Source organism: Podarcis erhardii, assembly GCF_964252035.2.
Source record: "Podarcis erhardii genome assembly, chromosome: 8".
Lineage (NCBI taxonomy): Eukaryota > Metazoa > Chordata > Lepidosauria > Squamata > Lacertidae > Podarcis > Podarcis erhardii.
Window position 1 is genome coordinate 830,543 of NC_138499.1, and position 18,581 is coordinate 849,123.

Sequence of the window (18,581 nt, forward strand, 5' to 3'; positions counted from 1 at the left end):
TGGTCTTATGGGATTCAACAGAAGGAGCAATTAACTCTTTCCTGGCCAGCCTTGGTCCTGGCAACACTGGCCTCTGAAGCTGCTGGCTGCCTTTCTTTTCTCTGCCCCTTCCAGGGTCTGAAATACCGTATTTTTCACTCTATAAGACACACTTTTTCCCTCCTAAAAAGTAAGGGGAAATGTTTGTGTGTGTGTCTTATGGAGCAAATGCAGGCAGGAGGCTCTGCTCAGCACTCCCTTTAAAGAGCCGCATGGAGTGTGTGTTGGGGCTTTCCCCTTGCCCGGGGAGCCTTCATCCCCTGCTGGGGAGAGGCTGCGCGCGGCTAAGCCAGAAGCCAGGACAGCCAACGGGATCACAGCACAGCGATCCCCTTGCTGTCCTGGCTTCTGGGATTTAGGATTTTTCTTCTTCTTGTTTTCCTCTTCCAAAAACTAGGTGCGTCTTATAGAGCGAAAAATACAGTAGGTGGATTCCCTAAAAGGTGGATTGGGACCAGGTGCTTGAACGGACTGCAGAGCTCAGTCTCCGCTGGGTCTGTGCTGCGTTTATTTGAAGATGTGGATTTAGAAGAGGCTGAATCAACTGCAAGAAGCTCTGAGCCAGACAAGCGAGTGGGAAGTTTTTGAAAAGCCGACAGGGATCCCTGGGAAGGAGGGGCCGGGGACGAGGGACAGGAGATCTCCTTTCTGGAAAAAACAAAACCTGCCCTGAACAGGGACCAGCCCCCCTGGGCTGCGTTGTGGGGCTGGTTCAGCAGCAGCTCCTGATGCCAAGGAGACAGGAAGCAACACTGGCCTTTTCGAGGGGGTGTCGGGGGCAGGATTCGGAATGCCCCGCAAGCAACCTCCACGTGGGAATGGGCTGCCCTGGGGAAACTGGGGAGCTGCTCCGGGCATGAATGCAGAGGCACCTGCGAGCAACGGGTTCCATTTTTGGGGGGAGTGGGGGCCAGTTTCCTCCCGCGAGGCGCCTTGGGGGGTGCCCCTGCCCCTCTGCCCCTCTGCGCGCGCACACACACGGCAAGAAGAGCCACGCCAAGCCAGGATACACTGTTGTATATAGAGAAAACAGCAGATGCGCAGTCGGTCGAGCAAGGAGTGCGCAGGCTCCGCGGCGGCGCCTCCTCAGTCCCAGGTCGGCTGCCGGTTGGTGCCGCGCGGGCACACACGAGCAGGCAGCAGCGCGGAGGGACTCTGAATAATCTTTAATAGTGCTCACTGCATCCGGTCCTTGGGCGCTGTGTCCCCGTCCAGGGCGCGGCCAAGGGGAGGCACCGGCTCCACTGGACGGTCGCACAGACGGGCGGGCGGCTGCAGTTTGCGCAGGGGCTTGCGCAGCGGCGTCTCACGGGCAAGGCGTCATGGTGTACAGGGAGTGCACTTGCTTGGAGAGGCTGGCCGAGCCGCCCGCGCCACTGCTACCGCCGCCTGTGCCCAGCGCCGCCGCCCGCGCCGGCACCTTGTCGGCCAGCCGCTTGCTGCTCACATAGGCGCTGGTGGAGAAGCCCGAGCCGGGCTTTCGGAAGTTGGGCAGGTGGTGGAAGGGCTGCAGGCTGCTGAGCAGGCTGGGCCGGTAGAGCGAGAGGCGTGGAGGGCGCTCCGTCTTGCGCGGCGACGGCAGCTGGAGGATGCAGTTGGCCGCGCCGGCCGCCCCGTCGGGGCTGCTCTTCTTCTCGGCTGCCACCTTGGCCGCCCGCACCGGGAAGGCGCCCGTGGCCGAGGCGGCACGCGGCGTGGGACGCACCTGGCCCTCCTTAGCACCCTCCGATGCCTTGGCCGAGCTCTCCAGGTCCGGCAGCTGCGACGTGGCACCCAGGGACTCCGCTGCAAAAAGGGGGCGAGGGGAGCCGGTTAGCAGAGGGGCAGCGTGGAGGGTGGCGTGAGCGGAGGGACAGGGGCTGCATCACCCTTTCTGCCCGACGAGGTGGGCGCCAGGGGCTCTGCAAGGACTCCTACTTCTGGGAGGAGCCCAGCTGCAGGCGAAGGGGGTCAGAACGGGGGGGTGGGGGGGTAGGCACACATTTCTGAGGGGGCATATCAGGCAGAACACTTGGACACCCCGGGTGCCAGCAACCCACGCTATGACACTGGCTCAGAAGGAGCCTTCCCAAGTCACCCCGATACCTCTGAGCCTTGTCACCTCCCCACTCCCCCCCCCACTTGCAGCCCCCAGGTATTTCTTTTCCCTGTCAGCTCAGCCCAGCCTAAGGAGCAGGATGGCAGGAGAACCCCCATTATGCCCCAGGGCTACGAAGAGCTGCCACTGTTCCTTCACCTGCCACGCTCTGGCCTGGCTGCCACCCAAGGGATCTGGTCTTCCTGGAGGTGGCTGCCTACAGGGGGCAGGGGCAGAGCTTCTGACCCAGAAACGGTGCCCAGGACAGGGCAGCTCTGGACAAACAGAGTCCTGGTCTGTTGTACCTTCCTGAACGGGGTTCCCTGTTACCCAAAGAGGCAGAGGCTGCGCTGCGCTTGCAGGGTGGATCCCTGCTTCCCTGGGTGATGGCGTGTGGGTCTGTCCTGCCTGTCCTTATCTGCAGGGGGTGGGGGTGTTGCTCTCAGGGGGGCAGCTGGGGGTCCAGGCCGCTTACCTTGTGCCGCTTGGGACTTCTCTGGGCTTAGGTTGCACTCCGGGTGGACCCCCATGGAGCTCATCACTCGGTGGAAGATGGCCGATGTGGCAGGCAGCATCCATCGGTGCGTGGCCACTTGCTGCAGGCCCAGGCGGGCAGCTGGCTTCAGCTGGAGCAAGCCCTCAATCAGGTTCTGACATTCTGCAGCAGGGAGAAGAGCTGGTGAGACCCACAGCCGCCGCCACCTGGGGGCTCTGATGAAAAGGGGGGGGGGTTGTAGCAGTGGGGCCTTCATCCCAGGGCTGTGCCAGCTGCATGAAGCAACTGGTGGGGCTTCTGGGGGAGGAGGGCAGAGGGCTCAGGGAGCCAGCACAGCCGCACCTGGGCCAGGAGATCGGCCTCCATTTCCCTTGCAGAGTCTCAAGTACGGCTGGCTGGCTGGCTTGCATCTTGTCCTTGCGCCCTCTGGCACAGGGTAAGGGTTGTGGCCGCACCCCTTCCCTGGCATCCTCCAGTGGGGTTCATTTTGCCTCTGGGACACCCTGCCAGGCTTTGGGGCTCAGCCTGCCATGTAGCTCTGGGCAGGGGGGCTGGCACAGGGCACAGAACTAATCACATGCCCCCAGAGCAGGTAATTGTAGAGCCTGGTGACCAGATGCCTCCATTGAAAATGCTGTAAAGGAACCACAGATGCCAGCAAGCTTGATGCGTGGGTCGGGCTCACAGCACTGGGATGCAATGTGAATGACCATGTGACTTTTGGCAGAAAGTGAGGAGGACTTAAAGAACCTTTTAATGAGGGTGAAAGAGGAGAGCGCAAAATATGGTCTGAAGCTCAACATCAAAACAACAAAGATCATGGCCACCGGTGCCATCACCTCCTGGCAAATAGAAGGGGAAGAAGTGGAGGCAGTGAGAGATTTTACTTTCTTGGGCTCCATGATCACTGCAGATGGTGACAGCAGTCATGAAATTAAAAGACGCCTGCTCCTTGGGAGAAAGGCGATGGCAAGCCTAGACAGCATCTTAAAAAGCAGAGACATCACCTTGTCAACAAAGGTCTGTATAGTAAAAGCTATGGTTTTCCCAGTAGTGATGTATGGAAGTGAGAGCTGGACCATAAAGAAGGCTGATCGCCGAAGAATGGATGCTTTTGAATTCTGGTGCTGGAGGAGACTCTTGAGAGTCCCATGGACTGCAAGAAGATCAAACGTATCCATTCTGAAGGAAATCAGCCCTGAGTGCTCACTGGAAGGACAGATCCTGAAGCTGAGGCTCCAAGACTTTGGCCCCCTCATGAGAAGAGAAGACTCCCTGGAAAAGACCCTGATGCTGGGAAAGATGGAGGGCACAAGGAGAAGGGGACAACAGAGGACAAGATGGTGGAACAGTGTTCTCGAAGCTACCAGCATGAGTTTGACCAAACTGCGGGAGGCAGTGGAAGACAGGAGTGCCTGGCATGCTCTGGTCCAGGGGGTCACAAAGAGGCGGACACCACTAAACGACTAAACAACAAGAGCAGGGCCAGGCCAGAAGCACTGGGTGAACTTGAGGCACCAGAGCAGGGGTCAGCACACTTTTTCAGCAGGGGGCTGGTCCACTGTCCCTCAGACCTTGTGGGGGGGAATGAATTCCTATGCCCCACAAATAACCCAGAGATGCATTTTAAATAAAAGGGCACATTCTACTCGCTGATTCCCAGACTGCCCTTTGGCCAGATTTAGAAAGCAATAGGGCCAGATCCAGCCCCCAGGCCTTAGTTTGCCTACCCCTGCACCAGAGGAAGGAGGAGTGAAGCCCTGGGGCGAGAGCCACGGCTTTGGGCACTGCCTGCTTTGACTTGACTCTAGCTCCAGCAAGAATTTGCTTTGAGGTGATGGTGCCAGTGGGAAGGGGCAGCTCCAGGCAAATGTGTCTGCGGCGGCTGCATCCTCTTCCCTGGCACTGGCTGAGGGTGGCTCCCAGGTTCTGCTGTTCCTCCTGATCACTGAATTCTGCAAGTGCGGCACAGGAGATTCTGCAAAGCACCTGGAGATTGCAGAACAGCCTTGGGGCTCTAGAGCTGTAAGGAAATGCAACTCTAATGGCATTTTTAAAATGTCCTCCTAGTGGTTTCAAGAAGGCGCGCCCATCTCCCCCTCTCCTTGGGTGCTGGGGTGGCAGATGTGGGCCCATCTGAGCCTCCCTCCCCGCCCCCGGGCCCCTGCAGCAGAGCTGTGTGTTGCCACGCCGTTACCTGGTGAGATGGGCTGTCGGAAAGCCAGTCCCTGCTTGATCACGTGGATCATCTTGTGTGGCTGGCGCTCCTTGAAGGGGAGCTTCCCTGTCACCATGGCGTAGAGGATCACCCCACTGCGGGAAGGAGGAGTTCAGAGAGGGGTCACCACCAGCCCAAGCGCTGGCTGGCCCAGGGCAAGAGGCTTCCTCTCTGGGCCAGAGCATCCATTGTAGGTCTTGCCTGCCAGGCCAAAGTGGTCTTCTAGCCCAGTATGGCCTGCCCTGGCTGCCTCAAGGGCTCCCCAGGGTTCCTTACAGGATATTTCCAGACCTACCTTCTGCCTGCAGAGCAGATGCTCTCTAACCAATGAGACACGCAGCCCTTTTGGCTTGTTGCCTGTGCCTGCCCAGGCCCCATCCCTGGCATGACCCTGGTGCCCCCCCCCACATGCTCCAGCAGTTCTGCCCCCAAATTGTACTCACAGGCTCCATAGGTCAGCCAGCTCCCCATTGTACTTCTTGCTCATGAGGATTTCAGGGGCAGTGTAGGCCACGGAGCCACAAAAGGTGTTCATTAGGGAATTCTTCAGGGAATAGCGATTGGCAAACCCAAAATCTGCAGTGGGGGCAGAGAAGAAGACCAGCTCTCCATCTGGCAGCTTAGAAGAGCCTTTGCCAGCCTCGGGCTCTCTGGGCATTTTGGGCTGCCAACACCTGGAAGGCACCAGCTGGGGAGGGGCTCCCTCCTTTCTGTCCTTCCGCCAGAAGGTGAAAACTTCCTTGTTCCAACCGACTTTGGGGAATGGACTGCTTTTAATCCAAGAGCTGTTTTCATTGTACTTAGTGGCATGTTTTAAACCGGTTTTATATATGAATATACAGTGGTACCTCTGGTTACATACTTAATTCGTTCCAGAGGTCCGTTCTTAACCTGAAACTGTTCTTAACCTGAAGCACCACTTTAGCTAATGGGGCCTCCTTCTGCCACCAGAGCATGATTTCTGTTCTCATCCTGAAGCAAAGTTCTTAACCTGGGGTACTATTTCTGGGTGAGCAGAGTCTGTAGCCTGAAGCGTCTGTAACCTGAAGCATCTGTAACCCGAGGTACCACTGTAGTTTTAATTCTGTCAATGGCTTATTGTTTGTTTATTATTGGTTTTTCCAGGTTTTCAGCAGGTTTTCTTGTTTTTATCTGTAAGCTGTCAGAGAAAAAGGCAGGAAACAGACAGACAGACAAACAAACAAACAAACAAACAAACCAATAAACAAGTAAGAAAGCAAAATAATGGCTGTTTTAGGGGCTGCATCCCTCAACCACTTCATCCATGCCCAAGTTTCCCAGCTGGTCATTATTGCTTTTGGGAATTGGGTAGGGCAGTGGGAGCAATGAAAGGGAGGCTCGGCCACAGCTGATAAAAGCTAAGAAGCTTCTGTTTCTGGGAGTGACGTTTCCACAGCCTCTGCCAATAAGGACCAATAAATCCTTCCATTTTAATTCACTTAAGGCGACTGGAGGATGCAACTTTGCCGAGCAGATTTTATCCGTCCAATTTCCCTTGACAGAGATACAGAAATGCTTTGGGGTCATAAATTCTCTATATACCTCTCACAACGGGAATTAGTGTGTCCCAGCTGAATTTCTGAAAACATTAAAATTGGGGTGGGTTGGCGGGTGGCGAGACCTCATATCGCGGTGCTGAAAGGAGGGAAATGGCTGTTTTATGTAGAAGGTGAAGCCTAATTTGATGTCCTTAGAACATGCTCTTATTTGGCTGAGTGAATGCCCTGAGGTCCTCTGGCCATGGCTCCCTTATCTGGGTTACTGGCTGCTGTATTTTGAACCCAGTGCTCACTTGACATAAACAAATGATGTTGGCTGATGGGAGGCTGCTCTCTCCGTCCCCAGGCAAGGAAACTCACCAGTCAGCTTAATGAAGCCACGTTCATCCAGTAAAATGTTTTCACATTTCAAGTCTCTGAGGGAACAAAAAGCAGCAAAAGGAGCTTGAATCGGCTACAGATCTTCACTCTCTCTACTTACCCAGGTGCACCATGAGAGCATGCAGATGTGCAGATGTAGGAAAGAACAAGAATGTGCACTGAGGTTTGCAGACTCATTAGTAAGTGCTAGGAAGAGCCTGGAAACAGACCTGCTACAAAGGATCCAAACAATCTGCATGTTTCCCCTAAGGTTGCTTATTTATTTTCAGCTGCTGTTTGGGGCTTTTTGCAACAATCTGGGTCTGCTGTGGCAGAAGGCGAAGCAGCCCATCAGCCAGAGGGGACCAGAGATGCTTGAGGAAGCTCCCATGCTCAGGCCTGCACACAAGATCACTCTGAAACATGCAGCAGACATTGCCTGCCTGCCTTGCAATCTTCTGCCACAGGCAGAAAAGCTAAAAGAGAATAATATAAAATGGTAGAGCCCATCTCGGGCAACGAGCTGTGTTTGCATGGCTGTCTACGACTGTTTCGCCCAGAGTCATCCTGGCCCTTCAGTGCTGTCAGAATGAAGGCCAACTTGAAAACACTCAAAGGAATGAGTCGTATCCTGCAAAGTGTGCAGACCTGCAGTGCCCTTTTGGGTTATTAAACAATCTGTGTATCAGTCCAAAACTGGTGAGTATGAAGGCAGAACTAGGAAGTCGAATTCAAAGCGATATTTGTGTGTTCTGGGCCCTTTTTGTGAAAGACGGCAAGTTAGGGGTGAGGCGCCTCAGGACTGAGGACCAAATACAGCCAGCCTTTCATATATATTTTTTTCCATTTCCAATGCTATAAAACTTTATTAATTACTACTGCAGAAATGTCTTACAACACAATTAATTGGGATTTCACCCATAAATTCAATAAATGAAAGTTATAGGAAGCTGGGCAAACTATTATCTTTACCATTTCAGCTAGATAATTAGTGTTCCTTATGTTAAGTCTATTGTGCATATTTTTGCTTCATCACTTCTTGGACTTTTGCCCTCTTATATTTCATCTGTTCTTGAAGGACAAGCAGTATGCATATATCATCATAGTTTTGCAAAACTTTTTTAAAAATGCAGCCAGCCTTTCAAGTACCAAGCCTCTTGGGACTCTGAGCCATGTTTTCTCCTCGGACTGCTCTGCTCACCCATCTTGATCCATGGCCTATACTTGCCTGGCTGGAATATGTCCTTCAGCTGAGACAGTGCCTCTTGCCTGCCTGGACAATGGATAGAAAGATGTGGGAACTGGTAGAAACACCTGGTTTTGAAACGGTCAGAATGTCCCCTGGAGTCCTGAGTCCTGCCCATGGCTCAGCCCAATTTTGTCTCTGCTCTTGCTCATTTTCTCTCCTAGCCCCACCTATCGCTTCCGCCTCTCCCCCTACCCCCCCATTGAGGGTTCCCAGCTGGGAATGGGGCCTGTGGATGCTCTCCCCAGGGAGACCTTTCCGGTGCACTAAACTTGTCATAACTCTGGTGCCAGGCCAAACACTCAAACCCAGAGCATCTCCACCCCCATCGTTCTGCCTGGACACTGAGGTCCAGCACCAAGCGCCTTCTGGCGGTTCCCTCACTGCGAGAAGCCAGGTTACAGGGAACCAGGCAGAGAGGGCCTTCTTGGTAGTGGCAACCGCCCTGTGGAACGCCCTCCCACCAGATGTCAAAGAGAAGAACAACTATATGACATTTAGAGGACATCTGAAAGCAGCCCTGTTTAGGGAAGCTTTTAATGTTTGATGCATTACTGTGTTTTAATATTGTGTTGGAAGCCGTCCAGAGTGGCTGGGGAAACCCAGACAGATGGACAGGGTATAAATAAATTATTATTATTATTATTATTATTAGTATTAGTATTAGTATTAGTATTATTTATTAAGCCTGTTCGCTCAGGTCCTGCTTCCAGGCTTCCCTTTGGGGCATCTCACAGTCACCAGCCATAATAATAATAATAATAATAATAATAATAATAATAATAATAATAATTTATTTATACCCTGCCCCTCTGGGTATTTATCCCAGCCCCTCTGGGTGTCTTACAGCAGAACAAGGGGAGGTGTGGAACAGGAGGCTGAACCACATGACCCCCTCCCTCCCACATTTGGTCTGATCCTGCTGCTGCTGCTACAGCAGAGCTTTTGGGAATGTTGTGATGCAGTTTTATTGCTGTCCTTGGATTGTGAGTTGCTTTTTGGTGGGAAGTGATGTATATTTTAAGAAAACAAACTCTTAGCCTAAAAATCATTTCCCACCGCGGCCCAGAAAGACAGCAAGGCAGCCCTTTTCTCTGGGGCTGGACCCCTGGGTGCTGCCTTCCTCTTCCTGAGAGGGAATCTGGGGGGTGACCCTGGAGGTCTTCCAGGCCCCAGAAGTGACTCTTCCGTGCCACCGCCTCCCGGCTATTCCCCTCCCCCCCCCCGCCAGCCATTTCTGTCACCTGTGGACGATGCCGACATTGTGGCAGTGCGCCACGGCACTGACAATCTGCCGGAAAAGCCTTCGTGCCTCCTCTTCCTCCAGGCCAGGAAGCTCCCTCCTGTCCGATGTGGCGTTGATGTGCTCCAGGAGGTCTCCCCGGGAGGCCAGTTCCAGGACCAGGTAGGTGCGCTTACTGTTCCGGTACATCTCGTAGAGCTGGATCTGCAGGGGAGCGGCCCGCCCTCGTCACAAGGGGACCCAGATGGACTGCCCCGGAGGATGGGGGGCCCAAAAGAGCTTGGCATCCACTGAGCTAAGCAGTTCCACAAGCGCAAGGACTTTTGCCTCTGCAACGGAGCTTTGCCTTCCTTTCCTCTGCTCGCCTGTGCCCCAGAATGTTGGGGAAAGAACCCCGACCTGTGTAGGGTCAGTGGGAGAGGAGCAAAAGTTCTGCTGAGCAGACAAAAGTGCTTATGCCAGGAAGGAAGGAGAAGTACCAACCAAAGAAGAACGGCAGATGAAACTGCTGGACTATGCAGAGATGGCGAAACTGACGGGGAAGATCCAAAACCAGGAAGATCAAGTATTTTTTAAAAGACTGGAGTACATTTTAAACTTATTTAGAAGATCACTGTAAACAGTTAAAATTATTGGTAGGCATGTAATGACACTGGTAATGGGAATTTTTAAATGATAATTATGGATATTTAATATATGGATAAGGGTAAAAGATGCAGCAAAGCTGATCTTGAACATGGAACCCAGGGGTGGAGGGAGATCGGAAGGTTCAAAAGAACCTTGTATTTTAATGTTTGTTTTTTTTTTTTTTTAAATAATTTTTATTGGTTTTACAACATAAACAAAAAACAAATAAACATAACACGACTTCCCCAAACCTCCCCTTCCCTGCATCCATATTTTAAAAATTTTTAGCAATTCTTCATCCCATTTTTATATTTAATTCTCTTTAAAAAAATTCTATTTTATAAATTTCAATTTATAGCTGTAATTCTTTGTATCCAATCCCTTGACATCTTAACATTCCGAAATTTTACAACAATTTTTAAGATAGATTTTAAATTTTTTCCAGTCCTCCTCCACTGTCTCTTTCTTCTGGTCACGAATTCTGCCGGTCATCTCTGCCAATCCCATAAATTCAGTCACCTTGGTCTGCCATTCTTCCAGAGTAGGTAATTCTTTAGTCTTCCAATACTTCGCCAAAAGGATTCTTGCTGCTGTTGTTGCATACATAAAAAAGGTCCTATCTTTCTTTGGTACCAATTGGCCGACCATGCCCAGGAGAAAGGCCTCCGGTTTCTTTACAAATGTCCACTTAAGGATTTTCTTAATTTCATTATAGATCATTTCCCAGTAGGCCTTAATCTTTGGGCAGGTCCACCAAAGGTGATAAAAAGTTCCTTCACATTCATTGCACTTCCAACAATTGTTATTGGGCAAATGATATATCTTTGCAAGCTTGACTGGAGTCATGTACCACCTATAGATCATTTTCATTATGTTCTCTTTCAGGGCACTGCATGCCGTAAATTTAATACCTGTGGTCCATAACTGCTCCCAGTCAGCAAACATAATATCATGACCAATATCCTGTGCCCACTTAATCATAGCTGATTTAACCGTTTCATCCTGTGTATTCCATTTTAGCAGCAGATTATACATTCTAGACAAATTCTTGGTATTGGGTTCTAGCAATTCTGTTTCTAACTTTGACCTCTCCTTCTGAAATCCTAGTTTTCTGTCCTGCTTAAAAGTTTCATTGATCTGGAAATAATGTAACCAATCTCGAACTTTAGGTTTCAATTTCTCAAAACTCTGTAGTTTCAACTTTTCACCATCATATTCTATAATTTCACAATATTTTGGCCACTCTGTATCCATGTTCAGTCTTTTTACCGCCTTGGCTTCCATTGGTGACAACCACCTGGGGGTTTTACTTTCAAGCAAATCTTTATATCGATTCCATACATTATACAATGCTTTCCTAACAATATGGTTTTTAAAATTTCTATGTACCTTTACCTTGTCATACCATAAATATGCATGCCAACCAAAACTATTATCATAACCTTCCAGGTCCAGAATGTCTGTATTCTCAAGAAGTAGCCATGGTTTCAGCCAGCAAAAAGCCGCTGCTTCATAATAAAGTTTTAAGTCCGGCAGGGCAAAGCCCCCTCTATCCTTTGCATCAGTCAAAATCTTAAATTTTATTCTGGGTTTTTTGCCCTGCCAGACAAATTTAGATATATCTTTCTGCCACTTCTTGAAACAGTCCATCTTATCTAAAATTTGCAATGTCTGGAACAGAAACAACAATCTCGGCAATACATTCATCTTGATAACAGCAATTCGGCCTAACAAGGAAAGTCTCAATCTTGACCATATATCGAAATCTTTCTTCACTTCGGCCCAGCATTTCTCATAATTGTCTTTAAATAGGTTCACATTCTTAGATGTTAAATTCACCCCCAGATATTTTACCTTTTTAGTAATTTCCAAACCAGTTTCTCTTTGAAAACTATCTTTTTCCCCCACCGTGAGATTTTTTTCCAACACCTTTGTCTTATGTTTGTTTAATTTAAAACCTGCTACCTGACCAAATATTTCAATAAGTTCCAAAACTCTTTTTGTACTGGTTTCTGGCTGTTGTAATGTCAAGACTAGATCATCTGCAAATGCTCTTAACTTATAATGTTTAGTTCCGACCTGTATACCTTTAACCAGCTGGTCTCTTCTAATCATATTTAGGAAAACCTCCAGTACCGATATAAACAATAGAGGGGAAATTGGGCATCCCTGTCGTGTCCCTTTCTCTATTGGAATTTCGTCCATAACCATACCATTTACAATTAGTTTGGCCTTTTGCTCAGAGTAAATTGCACTTATACCATTTTCAAAGTTTTTGCCTACCCCCATCCCTTGGAGATTCCTCTTCATAAAGCTCCAACAAATGTTGTCAAAGGCTTTCTCTGCATCCACAAAAATCAAAACAGCTTTTCTATTTATGTCAGTTTCCAGAAGTTCTAAAATGTCTATAATATTCCTCACATTGTCTGACAATTGCCTGCCTGGTAGAAAGCCAGTTTGGTCCCTGTGAATCTCCTCTAACAAAACTTTTTTGAATCTTTTTGCTAAAATGTCTGCAAAAATTTTATAATCCACATTCAAGAGTGATATAGGGCGGTAATTCTTAACTTGATGTTTCTCAGTTTCTGTCTTCGGTATAAGTGAGATGAATGCTTCCTTCCACGATTCGGGAGCCTTTTTCCCTTCCAAAATTTGATTGCAAACTTCTTTCAATGGTTGTATTAACCAATCCTTCAGTGCTTTATAGTATCTCGCAGTTAGTCCATCTGGTCCTGGTGATTTTCCCAGCTGCATATCCTGAATGGCGCTCTCTATTTCTTGATCTGTAATTTTCTCATTTAAACTCCTTCTATTATTTTCAGAGATTTTTGGTAAGCCGTATTTTCCAATAAATTCTTCTATCTCCTGTTCGTTTTTTGGCCCTTGTTTGTATAATTTCTTGAAGAAACTTTGAAAACAATTACTTATCTCATTTGGTTTATTAATAGACTTCCCATCTACTTCGAGTGATGTCACTGTATTCAATTTTTGCCTCTTTTTCAATTGCCAAGACAGTAGCTTCCCACATTTATCTGCGGACTCAAAAGTCTTTTGTCTCATTTGTTTAATTTTCCATTCTATTTCCTGATTCATCAATTCCATATATTGTGTTTGATAGAATTTTATTTCTCTTAATATCTCTTGAGATTTAGGCTTAGATCTCAATTTCTTCTCCCCTTCTTTTATTAGATTCCAAATTTTCTCTTTCTTCTCATTCTGTTTTTTCCTCTTTATTGAATTCTGTTGTATTAGGAAGCCACGCATCACGGCTTTACTTGCATCCCAAATAACTCTTTTTTCAGTGTCTGATCTCAGGTTAATCTCGAAGTAGTCTTTAAGTGTCTTTTGAGCCTTTTTACAAATTTCTTCATCTCCAAAGAGAGTGTCATTCATTCTCCATCTAAAGGTTCCAGCTGTTGTCAGTTTCATTTCCATCTTGACAGCATTGTGGTCAGAACAGGTCTTTGGGCAGATTTCTATTTTTTTAACTTTTGATGCCAGATTACTAGAAGTCCATATTTGATCAATTCTAGTCCATGTCATTTTTGCTTCAGAGAAGAAGGTCCCCTCCCTTTCCAGAGGGTTCCTAGTTCTCCAAATGTCAATCAGGTCCATAGTGTCAGTCAGTTCAAAGAATGTCTTTGGTAGTCTTCCATCATTAGATATTATTTGTCTTTGGGCCTTGTCCATGTTTGTGGAGACAACTCCATTCATATCACCCATCATTATAATTTTAAAGTCCAAAAAGTCCATTAAAGTCTCATGCAACTTCTTGAAGAATTCAGCCTTCCCCTCATTTGGTGCATATACTCCAACAATCAAAATCTTTTCTCCATGAATTTGAATTTCCACTGCCAGGTATCTTCCTTGGTCATCCTTAAAGATCAGTTTTGGTTCAAATTTTTCCTTGACATAGATCACAACTCCTCTTTTCTTAACTCTATCTGATGAAATAAATTCTTGTCCTAATCTCTTATTTGTTAAAAGTTTTCTATGTGTCCTGGCAATGTGAGTTTCTTGTAGACAGATTACATCTAGATGTTCCTTCTTTAATAGATGGAATACTTGACCCCTTTTTCGAGGGTGGTTCAAACCATTACAATTCCAGCTGAAGAGTTGCAGAGACATTTTTGTTACTGGGTAGCTCTTCCACCGACTGCACCAAGTTGTTGTTCCTCCTCGGTCGGTGCTCGGTTCAGTCCAAATGATAGATTTGAAATGTCCGGTACTTCCCCCTCACTAACAGTTCCTTTCTGAAGATCCTCTTGATTTCTTTCCAAAAAGAGTTCTTTATCCTGGTTTGTTTTTATTTTAATTTTCTTCCCTTTAAAGTTAAAGGACAACCCTTGTGGAAATTCCCACCTGAATAGGATATTATTCTGTTTAAGTAGATCAACTAATTCTTTAAATTGAGATCTAACCTCCAAAAAGTATTTAGGAATATCCTTGAAAATCTGGATCTGAGAATTTTTAATGACCAAGGCCTTCTGGAAATGTAGGTTCAGTATTTTGTCTCTTTGTTCCTTTGATCCCAAGGTAATTAAACAGTCTCTTGGCTTCTTCCCTTGCTTCCTGCCAATCCGAAAGGCTGAGGTTATCACAAATTCATCTTCTTCTCCATCTAACTCATCATTCCAAAAATCTTGAAATTTATCTGTGAGGAATTCCCCAAGCTTGTCCTCTTCCTCTTCTGGAACCAGTCTTAATTTCAGGTTCTTGCTTTTCCTTTCCAGTTCTAGTAGGGCTAATGCTGTATCATGTTCATGTACTTTTTTTGCAATAGGCGCAAACTTTCCTTTGGTTTCTTCGGCAGTAGACCTAGCACTCTCAGCTATTCTCCTTGTTTCCGTAGACTCTTGAACCAAACGGTTTATAGAATCTGTATTAGATGAGATTGTTGTTGTGTTCAGGTCTAGTCTTGTTGTCAGCTCCGTCAGTTTCTTAGAGTTCTCTGTAGACTGTTTAGTAAGTTCTGCAGATTGCTTGGTGAGTACTTCTAATGACTGATTTATTTTGAGCAGAGCCTGTGTCATTGACTCCATTGATGCTGCTGTTATTTTTTCTTGTGCAGCTGCTGCTCCTGATAAAGAGCCTCTTTTTTGAGCTTGTTTTTGAGCCTGCTTTGTTTTACTTCTTGTTGAAATTTCTTCTGGCGGGTTGCTCATAACTCAAGGTCATTCACACAGGAAAGTTGCAAGTGGAAAATCCCGCTGGATACACCGTAATACAACTGAAGCCCTCTAGAGGAGGCAATTGTAACCATCCAAAGGCACCCACAACAAAGAAACAGAAAGTCCAAAGGCAAAAGTCCCACTAAGAGTCTTTAATTTGTAGCACTTTACTGTTAAAATTGTAATCCACCAAAGTCCCGTTAATATGTTTCAAATAAGTCTTATTTTGTAGCCACTGTCTTTTGACAGCTCACTTGACAGTTCCTTTTTCAGGCGATCGCTGCTCCGGCAGCCTGACCAGAAGTGTCAGCAGCAGAGGTTTTTTATTCCTTATCCCTTTCTTTTGCAGGTTAAATTAATTCTGTTTCCTCCCCCCCTTCTCCTGCACTACAGGGGGGAGATCCTTTCGATGTCTGGTTTAATAAGAGTTAAAAGGAAAGTCCGTTTAATCACAGCTCAGTCTTTCATTGCTCCGTTAATCATGCAGATCCGGGAGGCTGACTTCCTTAATTTTTGCCTTCCCGTTTTCAGCCAAATCTTCTAGATTTTTAAGTCCCGTTTTTAATTTTGCGTTCTTACTCACGGGTATTGTTGTTGCCAATCTTTAGTTTCAGAAAGGAATCGGCGCTCTCCGTTAATGGCGACGCGGCTTCACTCCGTAAGCTGGGTAGCGATCCTCAGCACCGCGCTCACCCCGATGCCGCTCCGGAGCCTTTAAAAAGGCTCTTTCACGATGCCGGGGGGGCGCAAAGGTGCCCACCGAATCTCCTTGCTCACAGGCTTCAGCGCCTGTGATTTTAGGGGTCCCCCGCTTGCCGTAGCGGGTAAGACCCGAACTTACGGAGCAGTCCTGCCTCGGAGCTCGAGGCTAGGACCGCCATCAAACGCTGGCGCCGACCGGAAGTCCCTTGTATTTTAATGTTTGAAATGGTTAAGTTCCAAAGGATAATGGGGGTATCCAAACAGTTCCACTAGCATAATCACTTTAAAATAATAATGTTTTATTGTTTTTTTCACCAATTTATACATTTTGTATAAATTAGTGAAAAACCCAATATTTTTTTTGAAAAAGTGCTTATGCTAGTGGAACTGTTTGGATACTTCCATTATCCTTTGGAACTGCGGCACATTTGACTGCCTGAGTGCAAGGCACGCAATGCAAGATGTGCCACATGAATGACACACACAAACCTGGAAGGGTCAGCCCCCCTGTGGTCTTGGATGTTGTTGCAAAGAGCAGCCATACAGGTGCAGACTCTGGGATGCTCAAAGGGAGCTAGCTTGAGGTGAGTGAGGGCTGCTCCACACCAACCAGTGTCCTCTGAGCATAATCAGGGTGGGGAACAAAATCCAAAGTCTCATGTTGAGTTTTGGGGGTCAAATTTGTGAGAATGTCCTCCCAGCTTCTACTGCATAAGAAGTCAGCCACAGGGTGTTCGCTCACTATTTAAGGCTGCAATTCTATAAATGTTCCTGGGAAATAAAGGATTTCCGTCTTGGGGCTGGGCTTTGAAGGGTCAGCCTCTCTTTTCTCACTTTCCCAACATGCCCAGCTTGTTGCTGTGACTTCTAGTCTGGGCTCTGGAGGCAACTTGCCTTTTAACCCCTTTTTGCTCAAGCCAGCCTGGCTCCTGCCAACTCTGTGCCCCCTGCCAGTAGGGTCTGTGTGCCTCATCCATTACTTCTGGGTCTGCAAAGCCTGTGTCTCAATTACAGCTTGTCCTTCACACCTGACATTGGGGGGGGCGGGGGTGTGAGGTCAGCAGGTGGAACTCGTGAAACTTCCTGTCCAAAGCACAAATGGCCCAGAGCAGGCCGCCCACAGACTCACCACATTAAGATGCTTGTAGGTAACATTGAGGGAGTAGATTTCTCTTGGGAGGAACTTTTTGGTATATTCTACAGGTGCTTCTGCCGTTGAGATGATCTTTATAGCAACCTGGGAGAAGAGAAAGCAGAGTTTGAATGTGGAGCTCAAGGAAGTGTGTGTGAGTTGAGCCATTCTGCCTTCGCCTGCAAGGGCAACTTCCTGGTGGGGGCCGCTTCCTGCACCAACCCAACACAATGGAAGCCCACTGGTGTCTGTGGGCAGGTGAGGATCTGCTGTGCAAGGCCATCTCTAGGGAGCAGCTCTGTCCCAAACTTCTTAATCCAGGAAGCAGATCTTCCTGGCTGGACTCCATTCACAACACGCCATTCTCCCTGTGGGGAAATCTCCCTACGGGTGAGCCGTCCTCCCAGGCTGGCCTGGCATTCACTGCACCAAGATGCCCTGTCTTGGGGTGAGGGCAGGCAGGCAGCAAAGCATCCAGACGCCCGCCCTTGCACAGTTGCCTTCAGTCTGGGGTGTGGAGGTGTTTGTATGGGGGAAAGGGGAGAATGTTGCCACAAAGCATAGAGACCCAACACACAATGAGAGCTGCACACACAACAATTTGGTCAGGTCAGGGCAAAGGAAGGAAGGAACGAAGATATGCTGGGGAAAAGGTGACTGTTTCCAGGTGTCTTTTGACTTAATCGCTTGCTTGTGGGCTGCCCAAGGGCATGGACTTGACCCAGGGTCAGCGACCACAGCTAACATCCTTGGGCAGTGGCTGGTGCCCAGAATCCTGCCAGAGCCCGTTCATGGTGCCGCTCCTGGGCATCACTTTTGGACCCAGCAGTCCAATTGGTTCTGGATGGGCCGGAGCTACCAACTCATGGTATCTAGGTTCTACGTCCACTGCAGGAGGCAGTTATTGTGCCCCTGAATGCCAGTCGCTGGAGAGCACAAGCCTGGTGTGTGCTGCTGCTGTGCTCAGAAGGGGCTTGTGGGTTTCCCATAATGGTCACCTTGGTTGGCCCCTGTGAGAAGAGGGGGGTGGGCTGGACAGGCCTCTTTTGGCCGGACCCAGCAGGCCAATGTATGCTGTAGGAACTGTGGCAAGCGGAGTGGGCAGCTCCACCACAGAGCCCGAAAGAGGCTTCTTGGGAGGAAGGGGAGCCAGCCAAGCCGTGGCGAGTTTTCTGCTGGGCAAGACTCTTTCCTGGTGCCCCCACCCTCCCTCCCTGCCAGCCCTGCTCTTGTGCCCACCATGGAGTGGCGCTTGCTTCTGAGGTCTGAGGCCAGCTTGTAGTTCTGCATCATTTTCTCTTGGGTGGCATAGCCCAGGTAGACTTTGGAGAAGGCTCCCGAGCCTATCTTCTTGGAAGAGAGGAGGTAGCCATTTTCCTTGCTTTCCCGAACCTGTTCCAGGAACGTCCTCCTGTCCGCCTCGCGCTTAGAGAAGCTCTTCATGGCCCGCGGGTCTCTCTCTGGAGAGGGCGGCAAGGAGGACCCTCTCTTGCGACAGGCCAAGGGGCAGGGGCTGCACCCAGGCGGGCAGGAAACTCCAGAGGAACCAGAGTCCAGATAAACACATCCGCTCTACAAGGCAGGGAAAGCACCCCAATGGTGGCCTCTCTCTCGCTCTTAGCACGGCCCCCTTCGCATCTTTTGAGTGGTTGGGCTGCCACTGGCTGAGCACAGGGAAGGGCAAGACCAGAGAGTCCTTGTTGCTATTCAGATGCAGAAGTTTCCACAGTGACGGGGGCGGAACAAGCGT

The 18,581-nt window shown here is 48.7% G+C and overlaps 1 protein-coding gene across 1 annotated transcript; it reads right to left on the bottom strand.

The window, feature by feature from the left end:
* Positions 1-1,190: 1,190 nt before the first annotated feature.
* On the bottom strand, positions 1,191-18,548 carry LOC309348742 (testis-specific serine/threonine-protein kinase 5-like). Its single transcript, XM_081874442.1, has 8 exons — positions 18,071-18,548; positions 16,829-16,936; positions 9,201-9,403; positions 6,711-6,766; positions 5,274-5,406; positions 4,810-4,925; positions 2,592-2,774; positions 1,191-1,824 (listed from the first exon to the last, which is right to left on the bottom strand). Exons 1-8 carry the CDS (start codon positions 18,272-18,274, stop codon positions 1,346-1,348), a joined length of 1,482 nt encoding a protein of 493 aa, XP_081730568.1. The 5' UTR covers positions 18,275-18,548; the 3' UTR covers positions 1,191-1,345.
* Positions 18,549-18,581: the final 33 nt, after the last annotated feature.